Genomic DNA, 17199 nt, shown 5'->3' on the forward strand with positions numbered 1-17199 from the left:
TAAGGTGATTGAACACACACTACAGTAGGTGGCGGCATGCACAAACAAAATGTGTGAACGACATGATACCAAAGAAGAAGAATGTCGAACACCAGGCGGCTGCGGCATTCTGGATAAGTTGCAGGGGTTTGATGACACAAGCGGGGAGCCCATCCAACAGAGAGTTCCAGTAGTCTGGGTGGGAGATGACAAGTGCCTGGATTAGGTCCTGCACCGCTTCCTGTATGAGGAAAGATCATACTCTACGAATGTTGCTGAGCATGAACCTGCAGGAGCGAGTCACTGCTTTGATGTTTGCAGAGAACAACAGAGTGTTGTCCAAGGTCATGCCAAGGTTCTTTGCACTCTGGGAGGGGGACACCGTGGAGTTGTCACCCATGATGGAGATGTCTTGGAGCGGGCAGGCTTTCCCCCGGGAGGTAGAGCAGTTCCGTTTTGTTGAGCTTGAGGCGGTGGGCTGACATCCAAGCTGAGGTGTCTGCCAGGCACGCCGAGATGCGTGTCAGAAGGGGGGAAGGAGAAGAGTAGTTGAGTGCCATCGACATAGCAATGATAGGATTTTATAGGGCCTTTTTATAATGAATAAAAATACAAATGTAATATTTTCAAATATTTTACAGTTACATTTCATATAAATAAATCTGAAATAAATTAATTTGACCCTACTCTATGGATTTCATGACTGGGCAGTGGTGCAGCCATGGGTGGGCATAGGCTTGCTTTTGTTACACATGGTCTGCAGTTTTGAGGCTGGTTGGACTTCCTGCCAAATTCTCTAAAATAACATTGAAGGCAGCTAATGGTAGAGAAATTAACATTAAATTCTCTGGCAACAGCTCTGGTGGACATTCCAACAGTCAGCATGCCAATTGCATGCTCCCTCAAAACCTGCACATTTTAAAGTGTCCTTTTATTGTACCCAGCACAAGGTGCACCAGTGTAATGATCATGCTGTTTAATCAGCTTCTTGATATGCCACACCGGTCAGGTGGATGGATAAAATTGGCAAAGGAGAAACGCTCACTAAGAAGGATTTTTAAGCCTTGAGATAGTTGAGACATGGATTGCGTATATCTGTCATTCAGAGGGTGAATGGGCAAGACAAAATATTTAAGTGCCTTTTAAACCGGGTATGGTACTAGGAGCCAGGCACGCCGGTTTGTGTCAAGAACTGCAAAGCTGCTGGGTCTTTCACGCTCAACAGTTTCCTGTGTGTATCAAGAATTGTCCACCACCCGAAGGACATCCAGTCAACTTGACATAACTGTGGAAAGCATTGGAGTCAACATGGGGCAGCATCCCTGTGGAACGCTTTCGACACCTTGTAGAGTCCATGCCCCGACGAATTGAGGCTGTTGAGGGCAAAAGGGAGTGCAACTGAATATTAGGAAGGTGTTCCTAATATTTATACACTCAGTGTAAATAATGCAATGGATGCACTCAAATAAAAAGCAAGAATTAGACACAAACATTGAGAAACTGCCACGTCAACGTTGCATAATATGTAGGTAAGGCAGGCACCCCAGAAAGAGCCTTGATCTCTGTTGACTTACAACGGAAACAGGAAATAGAGACCACAGAAGCAGTTTGCATTAGTTTCCCTCTACAAATCAGTCCTCTCTGTTTGCATATCGAGCCCAACCCGTTATCGTTTGATAATACCTTTAATGGAGACACACAAAGAGGCGAGCAAAAACTAGATTCCAAACCATTTAATCTGGTCCGCCAGCCAGCTCAATTGAGCCTGGGGACGAGGTTACAAACTACTTAGTAAATATATATCTACAAAATACAGAGTGGTGCATTATGGTTCTTTCATTCTTCATTAAAACATGGAGATCTGTTATAACATACTGTGAGAGAAGGTGAGAGAATAATACAAACTACTAAAAAGTTAATACAATTACAAAAATGTTTGTGGGAGATCATTTGAACAGTGTGTTTACTTTCCCTTTATCCTACCCAGCAATTGACAGGAAGTTAACCTACAAATATGATTTCATACTAAAAGGTTCTCCACCTTGCTTTTCCATTAGAAAAAACACAAACAAAATAAACAGTTGATGAGTTAGGCTTTGACGAGAAGCACCATATGATCCTCAGGGAATGTCCATGTCTCCGTTAGAGGCCTGAGAGAGACGCCTCTCTACTCTCTCTCCTTCACACCCCGACCCTGCACTGCTGCTGTTGTCCACGTTTTCCTTGCTTTCCTCGTCTGGCTCCTCAGATCTCTGTCTCAGACGCAGACCTGGATCTCTCTGGGATGGGATCTGGAAGCTGGAGAAAGAGCCCCCCCCTGATGGTCTCTTCTCTAGAACCATGGGAGGGAGATCAGGAGACAGAACAACAAACATTTATTTTAACATATATGGCACTGAAGGAACAATGTCATCAAAGAAAACCAGGGTTGTCTGCAGCTAAAATATCAGTCACCCCCTGAAATGTAATTGGTCTAACTTGAAGCTGTCTAACTTTGGCAAAGATAGGAGACAGATCCATGTGATTCTGTGTCTGCCATGCAGGGGGAGTGGTGGCATGTCACCTGGTAAGGGTGGAATGAGTAGAGCCAGAGGGTTTCAGTTCAAAATATGATTAAGATCAATTAAATAGAACTGCACGAACGCGTCTTGTCTACACTATGTTTGAGGAAGACGTCTTCTAAAATGATCTTGACAAACCCCAGCTGCTACCACCGTGAGAAAGAGGGACCTTTAGCATACTATACACCTACTACTGTAGGTCTTATCCACTACATGCTCTTTGTGCATAGTTAAAAGCCACCCAAACCACAAGGAAACGTAGGCTTATTCTAGTGACCTGATTGCATAAATCATGGCTGAGCACTTAGCAGCAGGCACTTGGCAGGTCCTAAATGGCACCCGATTCCATTTATAGTGCAGTATTTTTGACCGGTCAAAATTTGGGACACGACCAGTGTTTATGTTGCAGATCGTGACTACTCCTCCTTGCTTTTTCTGCGCCTCAAACATGATAATATATCAAACCTAAGCTTTCTGTGTATGTTTTTTTACAGTCAATGAAGACACTGGTGTGGTGTGACGTAGCCTACCTCCTGGTCCAATAGGACGCATCAGTCGGTTCATCTGAACATTCCAGTGTTTGACATTGGTGCTGGCCTGGCGAAGCTTCCTCTGGGCAGCCTATAAGAACACAAGACAGATTAAAAACACCCCCGCAAACACAGTAAAACTTACTTAATTCTCTCACTATCTCCCGCAATCCCATCCCTGCTCACATCCCACTTGGCAAAAACTTGAATCAACGTTGTTTCCACCTAATTTTAACCCAGAAAATCTGTGACCACGTTGAATCAATGTGGAAAACTAATTGGATCGACCAGGGCATTTCGTATTTTTTTCTCACAATTTTTAACCTAAAGCCAATGACATGGTGAATATTTTTAATTTCATGTTAAATTCACCATAGTTGACAACTCAACCAAATGTAAATCGAAACTAGACGTTGAACTGACGTCTGTGCCCATTGGGATGTGATACCCAAATAGCCAGGGCTGTTTTGAAGTACCATTAACGGTGTGTTGACTCATCGCTATAGAACTATAACATTATGCACAGGTATTTATATTATATAGTGTATCTCTGCACTTACCACAACATCCTGGTCGACCCTGTAGCGGTTGGCCCTGACCTCTTCCAGCTGCCTTTGGGCCTCCTCAAGAGCGCGGGACTTGTTCTCCATCTCTTGCCTTAGCTCCTGCTTCTCCCTCTGGGTCTTCAGGATGTACTCCTCCTGCTCCTCTTGCAGCGCCATCAGGGCCTTCATCTTGTCCTCCTCCTCAGACAGCAAACTGTACAATAAACGTATAGGACAAATAGAAAATCTTTAACTGGAAGACATACAGTAGATATGGCATTGTGTGGTAAGAAGTTGGACGAGACACATTTAATGTTTTTAGAAACGTGACACATGCAAACTCTTGACCTCGCAATCATCTCTCAAAAAGTGTCCAGTAAAACACAGGTGCCCCCTAACGCTGTTGCATATCTCCATTACTTTTCATTATATACTGTACAATGTTATGTACTTTTTTTTTAAAGCATATATGAGCCTTTAATGTCGTATTACTTCATATTTGTATGCTATAGTTGCCTTGTCTGTGAGTGTTTTGGATTTTTGAGACAAGCAGAGAGCTTGGCGCTTGGTATTTCCAGTCACAAAATTAAATAGAACAGGTTAGGATCTGTATGTTTCCCATCGAGCAGTCGGTGAATAAATGCATCAAAGCACACTGCTTATTCTTACATGTAAGATTGTGACAGACACACCATGAACACCCTATCAGTGTCAACAGATCCCACAGATCGTAGCTAGACAACTTCCTCTGTTAAACTCAACTTCCTCAGGAACCTAACTAATGCAACAGCCTCTCTTCAACAGCAATCGGCTTCTCTTAACACCATCTGTCTCTCTGCTGTGTACTGTGCTCTGTAAAAAGACATGCAGCTTTTACGTGCCAACTTGGTGCCTTCTCACACGATGACAGCAAGCCCTAAAATGAGCCTGTGTCTTGTAAGCAAAGTAGTGAGGGTACTAGGTTTGTGAGTCAGTGTGAGCGAAACAATGTCTGAGTGTGTCCAGCACCCTGCCCTCAGCCTGTGTGTGTGTGTATGCGAGAGTGTGTTGCGTGCGTGCGTAGGTAACTGCCTACCTGCGTGTGTGTGTGTGTGTGTGTGTGTGTATCCCTTTACCCAGTCTGTGCGTATCGAAAGACCTCTTCGTCCTGCCGAGCTTTGATCTCCTGCTGTAGAGCCTCCTCCAGACTTGTCTGCATCTCCTCCAGCTCCTTGATCCTCTTCCTCTGCCGCTCCGCCTCCTCCTCCTTCAGAACCATCTCTGCCTGCATGGTGGCCCGCGACTGGAAGAGGAGACCCACATCAGCATGGAACATCTAAACACCCACTCCTCCAGTCTGAATCAACCTCCACCCTTCTCCTGCGCGACACAGGTAAACATTGTGCAGTCGTCACTCTTCTCCATTCATCAGCACTCCTCCACCTTTCTCCTCCAAGCAACCACACTCCTCTCTTCCCTCCACCCTCTCCTCCCCCGTACACTTCCTACACCCCTGCCCCTCCCAGTCTTCACCTCCTTTGCCTCGCGGAGCTGCACCTCCAGGGCCTGTTGCATCTCCTCATGATGCTGGCGCCGTCTCATCTCGTCCTGCTCCAGGAGGACTTGGGCCTGCCTCTGCGCCTCCTTTAGGAGCTCCAGCTCGGCCAGCTTACGCTCCTTCTCCTCCTGCAGAGCCTGAAAACGTTGCTGCTCCTCCTCCTTGGCCAGCCGCCTCTTCTCCCGCTGCTCCCTCTGCTCCCTCCTCTTCAGCTTCAGGTCCTTGTGGAGAGAGGTCTTCCCTTCAGTGTGTAGACGGATGGCTGTCTGAATGGCTGGGGGTGAAGGGAGGGACAGGATGTCAGTACTCAGTATATGCTTACTGCTTGACTTTGAATAATCAACCCAGTAATCAACCCAACATATAGGGCAGGGGGAATCGTTGCCTTCACTACTTTTGTCATAAGTATGATAGATGTTATAAGCTTGGTAATTCATCATATCCCTAAATAATTGTGTCAACAACATGTAAATGCTCAATTAACAAATTATTGATCGTGGTACCTGCAGTCCATTCCTGTCTCTGCTTGGTGTCCGAGGCACTCATCTCGTAGGTCTTGGACAGAGTTTTCAGACAGAACATACACCTCTTCCCATCCCGGTCTGGCAGCACCTGATCAACAGGAGAAGTACTCATTGTGACACATTAGCACAATGTATATATATTTGTTGTACATTCATTGTAAATTCATTTATATTTGTAGCTATTTCAAATTAAGCATATGAGTGAGGGATGTGTTTACCCTGTAGCTCTGATTGAATAAGTTATTCCTATCTGTCACCCATTCTCAAAAAAGAGCAGGCCCATCTCTGCTGTGCCTGTCCCCACTGCCCCACCCCAGGTCCCACCCCACCTCAAACCCAGCCTACCTCCACACAGCAGTTCCCATCCAGAGCAATGCTTCCCTGGCGCTCCTTGCGGTCCTCACTGGTGTAGTAATCCAGGGTAATCGGCCTCAGGGTGAACCAGCGCTCCTTCCAGTTCCTCCTCAGCTGACTCTTTTTCCACAGGTACCCCTGTAGGCAACAGAGTCAACCCACACAGAACTGTCACAATCAACACACGTCACTGAAACAGAATTGGAGGTCACAGGCAGGTAGGCAGTATAGAGATGCTGTATTGTTGTTCTGTTGTTTTTAAGTACCCTACCTCTTTGAGGACATCAGCAACTATCTCCCTGTAGACCTCCTCTATGGCCATGCTGGTGATTTCCTGGCCCATGCCTCTGGTTATCTTCCCAGTGTTCATCATCTCCAGGAAGGACCAGACAGTGAAACCATTCTGTCGCACTGCATCCTGGGAGATGAAGTCTTCCAGCTCCACACAGTTGAGCTCAACACTCATGGCCATGCAAATCTTCTTCAGGAGGTATTCCACCTGAATAATTCAAACAAAACACAAAGAAGTCTCAATCTCGATCTTGTTTATCTTAATAGTCCGTCACAACTCAAGATAATATTTGGATGATAATGTAACCTATGCTTTTGTTTTCAGTGAAACCACCCCGACTGCTGGTTGTTACTCTGAGGCACTGTAGTGCCCTGCTCTGAAATCTGTGGCTTATCACAATCATACTGCCAACACCGGTTGTGAAAAACAGGCTGAAACCAAAAGCCATGCTACAAGTGACATACAAGCTCATATTTAGGTATTGAAAGACACACAGCAATCAGTAGGAAGAAAAACATTCCTCACGGGTTTGCTATATTTAGCAACCCTCTCTCAGAGCATTTTGTATTATTCTATACGTAATTCTGACACTATTTAGTATGATACTGTATGTTACGTTTTGTATGTTATGTATTCATTTGTCGATATCCATCACCCATTACGTAAATTGTTACAAATTGCAATTCGTATTATATGTTACGAATTTCCAAAACATATAATATGTTACAAATTCTAGATGGATGGCTAGGTGGCTAACATTAGTAATCTGGCTAACATTAGCGAGACTAGGGGTTAGGGGTTAAGTTTAGGAGTTAGGTTAAAGGGTTAGAGGAAGAGTTAGCTAAAAGGGTTAAGGTTAGGGGAAGGGTTAGCTAACATGCTAAGTAGTTGCAAAGTAGCTCAAAAGTAATAAGTAGTTGAAAAGTTGCTAAAGTTGTCCATAATGAGATACGAATTCAAACTTTGGGTTGCTAGATGTTCGCGTTACACGCACGCCCAACCTCCCTACTTTTGTTTTTGCCTTAAGTAACCTTACCAAATGTAACATATCATACTGATTTACATTTACTATGTTACGTCTAGTCTATGAGAGCAGGCTGTATAGAGGTTTGGCAGATAAATACTACATTTTTACATTTAAGGAATTTAGCAGACGCTCTTATCCAGAGTGACTTACAGGATAAATTATGGTTAAGTGCCTTGCTCAAGGGCACAGACAGATTTTTCCCCCGAACGTTAGTCTGCGATTTGAACCAGAGACCTTCCGGTTATTGGTCCAACGAGCTTAACCGCTAGGCTACCTGCTGCCCCTACAATTAAATACTACAATTAGAATGAGTGTTTGGATTTGGTTACAGCGGTTTTGAAAGTTAGTGATGGACCTTTTCCCTTTTTAAGTGACTAAATGTATTAGCATCCATCCACTGTATTCTAGGTGAATTTGTTGTATAATTACGCTACAGAACCCAGCTTGCTTTGTATACATAACTCACCTCATCAGGAACCATAACGAGAGGGTATTTATCCTCTGACAGAAAGTTAAACAGACTCCAGAGATGAAAGGCATCTTTCCCTGGCAACACGTTCTTATTGTCCTTCGCCGGTTTGTAGTTCTTCTTAGCAGTGAGAGTCCAGCACAGTTCATCAACCTGTTCTTTCACAAAACAGCCCTCTTCAACCTGTGAGGCATAATAAAACAGCACTGAGTAAGGAAAATGTACCTAGCATTTTTTTTGCGCTCTTTTCCTTCTGGATAAACCTAGTGGTGGCATCTGGGCACACAAACAAAATAAAAGGAACGACTGAGGCAGAAAATGTAAGGTGACTTGGGTGTGTTTGTGTACATGACTTTACCTTGTCCAGTATGTATTTGTTGAGGTAAGGCATGTACCCCTGGCTGGAGACCGGTCCATCGTCATCATCTCTGAAATGTTCTTCCAGAGCCACCGGGTCGTGAGGGATGGACAGAACCGTACACAAGTTATGTGATAGGACCTAGAACACACAAACAATAGGGTTGTGAGGGCCGTTCACTCCCTTGTCGTCGGGCAAACAGTATCGGAGCATGAGGTCTGATAGAAACTGTCTCTGTGCCTGTGGGTATCTACAAGCCATCAGACTGCTAAATAATTGGACTGGACTGACCACTTGCACTGATTCTCCGCACCTTAGCACACACACACACACACACACACACACACACACACATTCATGGTTCCTTCTATTAAGGCAAGTTGTCCAGGTCCTGAGGCAGCAAAGCATCACCATTGTACTACCACCACCATGCTTGACTGTCGGTTAAAGGTTCTCATTGTGGAATGCAGTGTTTGGTTTTCGGCAGGCATAAAAGTTACACTTTTGACTGATCTGATCAAGAGTCTTGATGATCATCCAGGTGCTTTTTGGTCAACCTTTTGGATGAGATGGGTCCCACTATGTCTGGCAAAAACCAAACACTGCATTCCACAGTAAGAACTTCATACCAATCGTCAAGCATGGCGGTGGTACTGTAGTGTGATGGTTTGGGGAATGTCAGGCCATCCGTCTGTGAGCTGAAGTGGAAGCACAGCTGGGTCATACAGCAAGACAATGATCCAAAACACACAATCAAGTCTACATGAAAATGGTTAAAAATCAAAAAATGTGACGTTTTAGAATGGCATAGTCAAAGTCCAGACCTAATCACGATTGAGATATTGTGGCAGGTCTTGAAACGAGCAGTTCTCGCTTGAAAACCCACAGATGTTGCTGAGTTAAAGCAGTTCTGCAAACAAGAGTGGGCAACAATTCCTCCACAGCGATGTGAGAAACTGATCAACTACAGTGAGGGAAAAAAGTATTTGATCCCCTACTGATCTTGTACGTTTGCCCACTGACAAAGAAATTATCAGTCTATAATTTTAATGGTAGGTTTATTTGAAAAGTGAGAGACAGAATAAAACAACAAAAAATCCGAAAAACGCATATCAAAAATGTTAAATTAATTTGCATTTTAATGATGGAAATAAGTATTTGACCCCCTCTCAATCAGAAAGATTTCTGGCTCACAAGTGTCTTTTATATAGGTAACGAGCTGAGATTAGGAGCACACGCAAAGGGAGTGCTCCTAATCTCAGTTTGTTACCTGTATAAAAGACACCTGGCCACAGAAGCAATCAATCAATCAGATTCCAAACTCTCCACCATGGCCAAGACCAAAGAGCTCTCCAGGGATGTCAGGGACAAGATTGTAGACCTACAGAAGGCTGGAATGGGCTACAAGACCATCGCCAAGCAGCTTGGTGAGAAGGTGACAACAGTTGGTGCGATTATTCGCAAATGGAAGAAACACAAAATAACTGTCAATCTCACACGGCCTGGGGCTCCATACAAGATCTTACCTCATGGAGTTGCAATGATAATGAGAACGGTGAGGAATCAGCCCAGAACTACACGGGAGGATCTTGTCAATGATTTCAAGACAGCTGGGACCATAGTCACTAAGAAAACAATTAGTAACACACTACGCCGTGAAAGACTGAAATCCTGCAGCGCCCGCAAGGTCTCCCTACTCACGAAAGCACATAAACATGCCCGTCTGAAGTTTGCCAATGAACATCTGAATGATTCAGAGGACAACTGGGTGAAAGTGTTGTGGTCAGATGAGACCAAAATTGAGCTCTTTGGCATCATCTCAACTCGCCGTGTTTGGAGGAGGAGGAATGCTTGGAGGAGGAGGAGGAACAGCGTCCCCACAGTCAAACATGGAGGTGGAAACATTATGCTTTGGGGGTGTTTTTCTGCTACGGGGACAGGACAACTTCACCGCATCAAAGGGACGATGGACGGGGCCATGTACCGTCAAATCTTGGGTGAGAACCTCGTTCCCTTAGCCAGGGCATTGATAATGGGTCGTGGATGGGTATTCCAGCATGACAATGACCCAAAACACACGGCCAAGGCAACAAAGGAGTGACTCAAGAAGAAGCACATTAAGGTCCTGGAGTGGCCTAGCCAGTCTCCAGACCTTAAACCCATAGAAAATCTGTGGAGGGAGCTGAAGGTTCGAGTTGCCAAACGTCAGCCTCGAAACCTTAATGACTTGGGAGAAGATCTGCAAAGAGGAGTGGGACAAACATCCCTTCTGAGATGTGTGCAAACCTGGTGGCCAACTACAAGAAACGTCTGGGTTTTGCCACCAAGCACTAAGTCATGTTTTGCAGAGGGGTCAAATACTTATTTCCCTTATTAAAATGCAAATAATTTTATAACAGTTTTGATGTGTTTTTCTGGATTTTTTTTGTTGTTATTCTGTCTCTCACTGTTCAAATAAACCTACCATTAAAATTATAGACTGATCATTTCTTTGTCAGTGGGCAAATGTACAAAATCAGCAGGGGATCAAATAGTTTTCTCCCTCACTGTACAGGAAGCATTTGGTTGCAGTCATTGCAGCTAAAGGTGGCACAACCCGTTATTGAGTGTCAGGGGGCAATTACTTTTAAACACTGGGAAATTGGGTGTTGCGTAACTTTGATAATTAAATAAGTATCCTTTTTTTTGTTATTTGTAAACTCAGGTTCCCTTTATCTAATATTAGGTTTTGGTTGAAGATCTGATAACATTCAGTATCAAAAAGAGTTTCACTGCACTGTAGATGAGATACAGCCAAATGTATATTGAAAATAAGTTACATATCAAGTTTAAATCTTTGGTAGATCCTTTTAAAAACTGTGACTTGTCTCTGTCAGACAGATGTGGCGTACAGTAAAAAGAGAAATACTTTGCCGGTTTATGAAGGAACTGAAACATCAAAGCTGAATCATGAAAGTATTTTAGTCTTCTAAAAAAGTTAGTTTACATATTCTAGGGAATTTGGGGGGTAGCCCCGACCAGAACTCAAACCCTGGTCCCGCGACTGGCAAGCCAACACCTTAGCCGTTACAACGAGATCTGAACCCTTTGACAAGATCGCTAAGTGTTGGGTTAGGGTTGCTACAATATCTATGATTTACCCATAAAAATGTCATTCAAGAGTGGTTCTCACACGCGCAACAATGTTTCAACTGCCATTTAGACCTCAGAGAAAATACAATGCTATTCCTGTGAAGTTTATAGTTTTTCAAGAGAGCATCAATAAATAACTGGAGGATTATTGAAATAGAATTTGAGACAATCCTTTTTTTTGAGAGGGAAGGAGGGTTAGAGTCAGTGCATCCAGCCCACATCTTTTGAAACATCACATCCTGTCTTCCTCTCCTTCTCCCTCCCTCCTCTTTTCACTACGAAACCAAGAGTATGTGACCTTTGCGGCCTGCTGTCTTCTAAGCCTCTATTATTCTTTCACAATATCATTCCAACCTGAACCATACTGTGCTGGCTGGCTCTTTTTTTTTTCATTTTTCCAGCACGGTTCCATCACCTATGGTGGATGGTCGGTGTACTGTAGCCAACATGATACAGCTCAGCTCAGTTTGGCTAAGTCGATTTTTAAAAGGGTATATGACTCCCTGGTCTCTGGACTGACTGGGCCATACTCCAGACCAGAGTACTTAGCCTCGATAAACCTAACTGCATGGTTCTGGTCTGGACAATACTATAGACTAGAGCCTGCCCCACCACCAGTATGACGGGATAGGCTTTGTCACGAGGTTCTAGTAGTTAAAGACAGTAGCACTTGGCTGAACGTAGCACTTGGCCGAATGGATAGATGGAGGATAGATGGAGGGTAATGTAATGATTATATATCCAAGTAGCACTTGGCCGAATGGATAGATGGAGGATAGATGGAGGGTAATGTAATGATTATATATCCAACTTTCTACAGCACTACTTTGTCAATAACAATAAGCACTGAAGATGTACATGACCATAGTATTGAAGACAATGTGTGACACATTCTATTCCATTCACCACCTCTTTGGTCATGTTCAGTGCCACAGTACCAATTGCACTGTATGTGGTGACATCATGGACCAGTCTGGGTACAACTTGGTGATAAGGGCTCTTATTCATAGAAACACTGAGAGCAAACTGTTACTTGTCAGCTCCACACTCGCATTGCCTCTAAAACACAAGCACACATTGTTCACTCTCACTATCATTACTGTTTTGCTCCCCATAGGAAACATCTTCATCACTGAGTCAGCCATCTACAGTACATTACCAAAAGTATGTGGACACCTGCTTGTCGAACATCTCAAACCACCTCTTTACTGCTATAACAGCCTCCACTCTTCAGGGAAGGCTTTCCACTAGATGTTGGAACATTTCTGCGGGGACTTGCATCCATTCAGCCACAAGAGCATTTGTGAGGTCGGGCACGGATGTTGGGCGATTAGACCTGGCTCGCAGTTGGCGTTCCAATTCATCTCAAAAGGTGTTTGATGGGGTTGAGGACAGTACTCGATAAAGGCCAGTCAAGTTCTTCCACTCCGATCTCGACAAACCATTTCTACATGGACCTCGCTTTGTGCATGGGGGCAGTGGCGGATTTAGGTATAGGCGACATGGGCAGCCGCCCGGGACGGCATCTTGCCTGGGGCTTCACAAACAAAAAAAATATGAATTTGCGTGATCGGTTTTCTATCGCTCATTTGCATGTCACGTCAATGATATCTTGTCACCGTGTGGGACTGTTGGTCAATAACCTTGTCGGAGTGAGCACCCTGATTCTAGTTTGTGAGCTAGGCAGGCCTGGGAAGGTCATCCACTCAGAAGTACGAGACGGGGCGGGGGGCGGGGGTAGGTTGACCTCAGGTCTCCCCACTGGAAGTCCGAGGTAGAGGGAGCGTGGGAATCTATCAAATAGCACACCTCTAACTTTATACAGTACTAATGCAATTAGTAAAATCAGTCACACTACGAAATGCTACCAAATAAACCACAATTAATTTATAATACTGTGAACATATAGTTTCACAGACATATTGTTGCATTTTTTTCTGGTTTGTGTGAAATCATTAAGAATAATATAAAACCAGTATGCGCACCAGCAGGGTGAATTGGTTTAGTCTTGACTTTTGGTTGACAGTGTTGGGGGATGGGTAATGTATTGATGCTCGAGTGCCAAATCAACACAAATTTGTTTCCATTTGTCTTTGTTACTTATTTTTGTTACTTATTTTTGCATATATTTTTATATGGTTTTAAATGTTCTGATGAATTATTTGTGTTGTTCCAAATCTTAATATAAATTACAGTTAATGCAGAATTGTGCTTTTTTTGTTGTTGGGGGGGTTCGCCCTTGGAGTCATACAAGCTAGAACTGCCACTGCACAGGGGCATTGTCATGCTGAAACAGGAAAGGGCCTTCTCCAAGCTGGTGCCACAAAGTTGGAAGCACATTATCGTCTAGAATGTCATTGTATGCTGTAGCGTTAAGATTTTCCTTCACTGGAACTAAGTGGCCTAGCCCGAACCATGAAAAAGACAATTATTACTCCTCCACCAAACTTTACAGTTGGCACTATGCATTCAGACGGGTAGTGTTTTTCTGGCATCCGCCAAACCCAAATTCGTCCATAGGACTACCAGATGGTGAAGCGTGATTCATCACTCCAGAGAACGCATTTCCACTGCTCAAATGGCGCTGAGCTTTACATCACACCAGCTGACGCTTGGCATTGCTCATAGTGATTTTAGTTGTGTGAGGCTACTCGGCCATGGGAACCCATTTCATGATGCTCCTGACGAACAGTTCTTGTGTTGACATTGCTTCCAGAGGCACTTTGGAACTCGGTAGTGAGTGTTGCAACTGAGGACTGACGATTTTTACCCACTTCAGCACTCGACAGTCCCGTTCTGTGAGCTTGTGTAGCCTACCACTTCGTGGTTGAGCCTAGATGTTTCCAATTCACAATAACAGCACATACAGTTGACCACGGCAGGAATTTGATGAACTGACTTGTTGGAAAGGTTGCATCCTATGACGGTGCCATTTTGAAAGTAACTGAGCTCTTCAGTAAGGCCATTCTACTGCCTGTGTTCTCAATTTTATACACCTGTCAAAAATGGTTGTGGCTGAAACAGCAGAATCAACCTATTTTAATGGGTGTTCACATACTTTCATATACAGTGCCTTCGGAAATTATTCAGACCCCTTGACCTTTTCCACATTTGTTACGTTACAGCCTTATTCTTAAGTTGATTAAATGTTTTTTTTCTATCATCAATCTACACACAATACCCCATAATGACAAAACGAAAACGGGTTTTTAGATATAAAGAATTACAAATAAAAACAGAAATACCTTATTTACATAAGTATTCAGACCCTTTGCTGTGAGACTCAAAATGTAGGTTTCCTGGTTTCCATTGATCATCCTTGAGATGTTTCTACACATTGATATGAGTCCGCCTGTGGTAAATTCAATTGACTGGATGTGATTTAGAAAGGCACACACCTGTCTATATAAGGTCCTACAGTTGACAGTGCATGTAAGAGCAAAAACCAAGCCATGAGGTCGAAGGAATTGTCTGTAGAGCTCCGAGACAGGATTATGTCGAGGCACAGATCTGGAGAAGGGTACCAAAACATTTCTGCAGCATTGAAGGTCCCCAAGAACACAGTGGCCTCCATCATTCTTAAATGGAAGAAGTTTGGAGCCACCAAGACTCTTCCTAGAGCTGTCCGCCCAGCCAAACTGATCAATCGAGGTAGAAGGGCCTTGGTCAGGGAGGTGACCAAGAACTTATGGTCACTTTGACAGAGCTCTAGAGTTCCTCTGTGGAGATTGGAGAACCTGCCAGAAGGACAACCATCTCCACCAATCAGGCCTTTATGGTAGTGGCCAGAAGAAAGCCACTCCCCAGTAGAAGGCACGTGACAGCCCGCTTGGAGTTAGCCAAAAGGCACCTAAAGGACTCTCAGACCATGAGAAACAAGATTCTCTGGTCTGATAAATTAAGATTGACCTTTTTGGCCTGAATGCCAAGTGTCACGTCTGGAGGAAACCTGGCACCTTCCCTACAGTGAAGCATGGTGGTGACAGCATCATGCTGTGGGGATGTTTTTCAGCTGCAGGGATTGGGTGACTAGTCAGGATCGAGGGAAAGATGAATGGAGCAAAGTACAGAGAGATCCTTGATGAAAACCTGCTCCAGAGTGCTCAGGACCTCAGACTGGGGTGAAGGTTCACTTTCCAACAGGACAACAACCCTAAGCACAGAGCCAAGACAACACAGGCTTCCGGACTACTATCTGAATGTCCTTGAGTGACCCAGCCAGAGCCCGGACTTTAACCCGATCGAACATCTCTGGAGAGATCTGAAAATAGCTGTGCAGCGACACTCCCCCTCCCCTCCAACCTGACAGAGCTTGAGAGGATCTGCAGAGAAGAATAGAAGAAACTCCCCAAATACAGGTGTGCCAAGCTTCTAGCTGTCATACCCAAGAAGATTCAATGTTGTAATCGCTGCCAAAGGTGCATCAACAAAGTACTGCATAAAGGGTCTGAATACTTATGTAAATATGACATTTCCAGGGGGGGGGGGGGGGTTATATATCCACATTAGCAAAAAATACTTGCTTTGTCATTATGGCGTATTATGTGTAGATTGATGAGGTAAAAAAATAGATATTTTAGAATAAGGCTGTAATATAACAAAATGTAGAAAAAGTCAATATTTCTGAATACTTTCTGAAGGCACTAAATATAGTATATAACAATGTGAGAACATGACTTTAAATAGAACCATGAGGAAAGATGTAGGAAACGCTATGCTGAAGCACTGAAATTCGCACAGAAGAACAATGTTTCCTAACACTCTCTGAACTATTTGAGAATATTTCCAATGTCAAACCAGTTGGAGAATGTTCCGTGAACATCAACTAAATTTAAATTAAATGTGACCATTTTAGGAAACGTTCTGTTAAATTAATGAAATAACAAGAAAATAACGCTTTTTTGTCAAGTTCCTTAAATGTGTTAAGAATGTTCTAAAGCCAAGCAACTATCCTGCACCATTCCCAGAAAGTTGTGGGAAGGTAAACATATGGTTCCCAGAACGTTATATGCTTGCTGGGTCAGGACCTGTTCTGCTCATCATCCAATGTCAACAAATGTATATTTTTGTGGATCCAGTTCACTTTATATATTGTTGGCTGACTCCAGCTACCTTAAGAAGAGAAGATTAATATGATGTTCCTGAGGTCGGACATTAGACAGCAAGCGTGCCTGGATAGAAGAAAGAGCCCCAAAGCATTAGTCCAAAAAAACCTCATAAAATCTACCTTTACCTAATGTAACCAGGTACTTACCTTAAGTTGAGACTTTGACACTTTCCCACTCTTCTCTAGATCCAAGGCTGTGAAACCATACCAAATGGACTTGAGGAGCTCTGAGCGTAGGTCCATGTCTACAGCAGCATAACGTTCGGTTTTTCTCCTTCTTTCACAGCTTTTTTTTCTCTCCTCTCCCCTCCTCTTGATACGTGGCCCTATGTATGACAGCCAACAGTCACCCACACACACCCTGTACTGTGGCTCGTGAGGACCTGTGCTGACAGCACTACAATCCAATCAGTCTCAGCTACCCCACCTGCTGGTGGGGCAGAACACTGCAGGTAGGGGTCCACAATCATATCAAATGAAATTGTATTTGTCACATGCGCCGAATACAACAGCTAAAGACCTTACCGTGAAATGCTTACTTACAAGCCCTTAACCAACAATGCAGTTCAAGAAATAGAGTTAAGCGCACAGTTGCTTATGAGCCTGTAAAACGGCAGCCTGCGCCATTATTATGCTTTGCAAAAAGTATTCAGACTCCTTGAATTTCTTCACATTGTATTGTGTTACAAAGTTGGATTAAAAACAAGTCATTGTACATTTTTTGTCATCAAAATACTCTGGAGTGTCAAAGTGGAAGATTTATTTTTATTTTTAAGATAAATAA

General features: G+C 43.7%; 1 protein-coding gene across 1 annotated transcript; it reads right to left on the reverse strand.

Moving 5' to 3' along the window:
- Positions 1-1697: 1697 nt before the first annotated feature.
- Positions 1698-16658, reverse strand: LOC110491920 (differentially expressed in FDCP 6 homolog). Its single transcript, XM_021565773.2, has 11 exons — positions 16563-16658; positions 8177-8317; positions 7816-8001; positions 6302-6529; positions 6022-6168; positions 5656-5764; positions 5128-5426; positions 4731-4897; positions 3631-3829; positions 3071-3161; positions 1698-2311 (listed from the first exon to the last, which is right to left on the reverse strand). Exons 1-11 carry the CDS (start codon positions 16656-16658, stop codon positions 2100-2102), a joined length of 1875 nt encoding a protein of 624 aa, XP_021421448.1. The 3' UTR covers positions 1698-2099.
- Between the last annotated feature and the right edge of the window lie 541 nt (positions 16659-17199).

The sequence above is a fragment of the Oncorhynchus mykiss genome, chromosome 16, assembly GCF_013265735.2.
Source record: "Oncorhynchus mykiss isolate Arlee chromosome 16, USDA_OmykA_1.1, whole genome shotgun sequence".
Classification (NCBI taxonomy): domain Eukaryota; kingdom Metazoa; phylum Chordata; class Actinopteri; order Salmoniformes; family Salmonidae; genus Oncorhynchus; species Oncorhynchus mykiss.

Excerpts from the sequence above, each read along its gene's own strand:
- LOC110491920 (XM_021565773.2), bottom strand. The coding sequence starts at position 16,658 with ATGGACCTACGCTCAGAGCTCCTCAAGTCCATTTGGTATGGTTTCACA. Across the intron at positions 6,530-7,815 it reads TCGTTATGGTTCCTGATGAG|GTGGAATACCTCCTGAAGAA; the intron begins GTGAGTTATGTA and ends TGAATTATTCAG. Across the intron at positions 3,830-4,730 it reads TTTCGATACGCACAGACTGG|TTTGCTGTCTGAGGAGGAGG; the intron begins GTAAAGGGATAC and ends TTTATTGTACAG.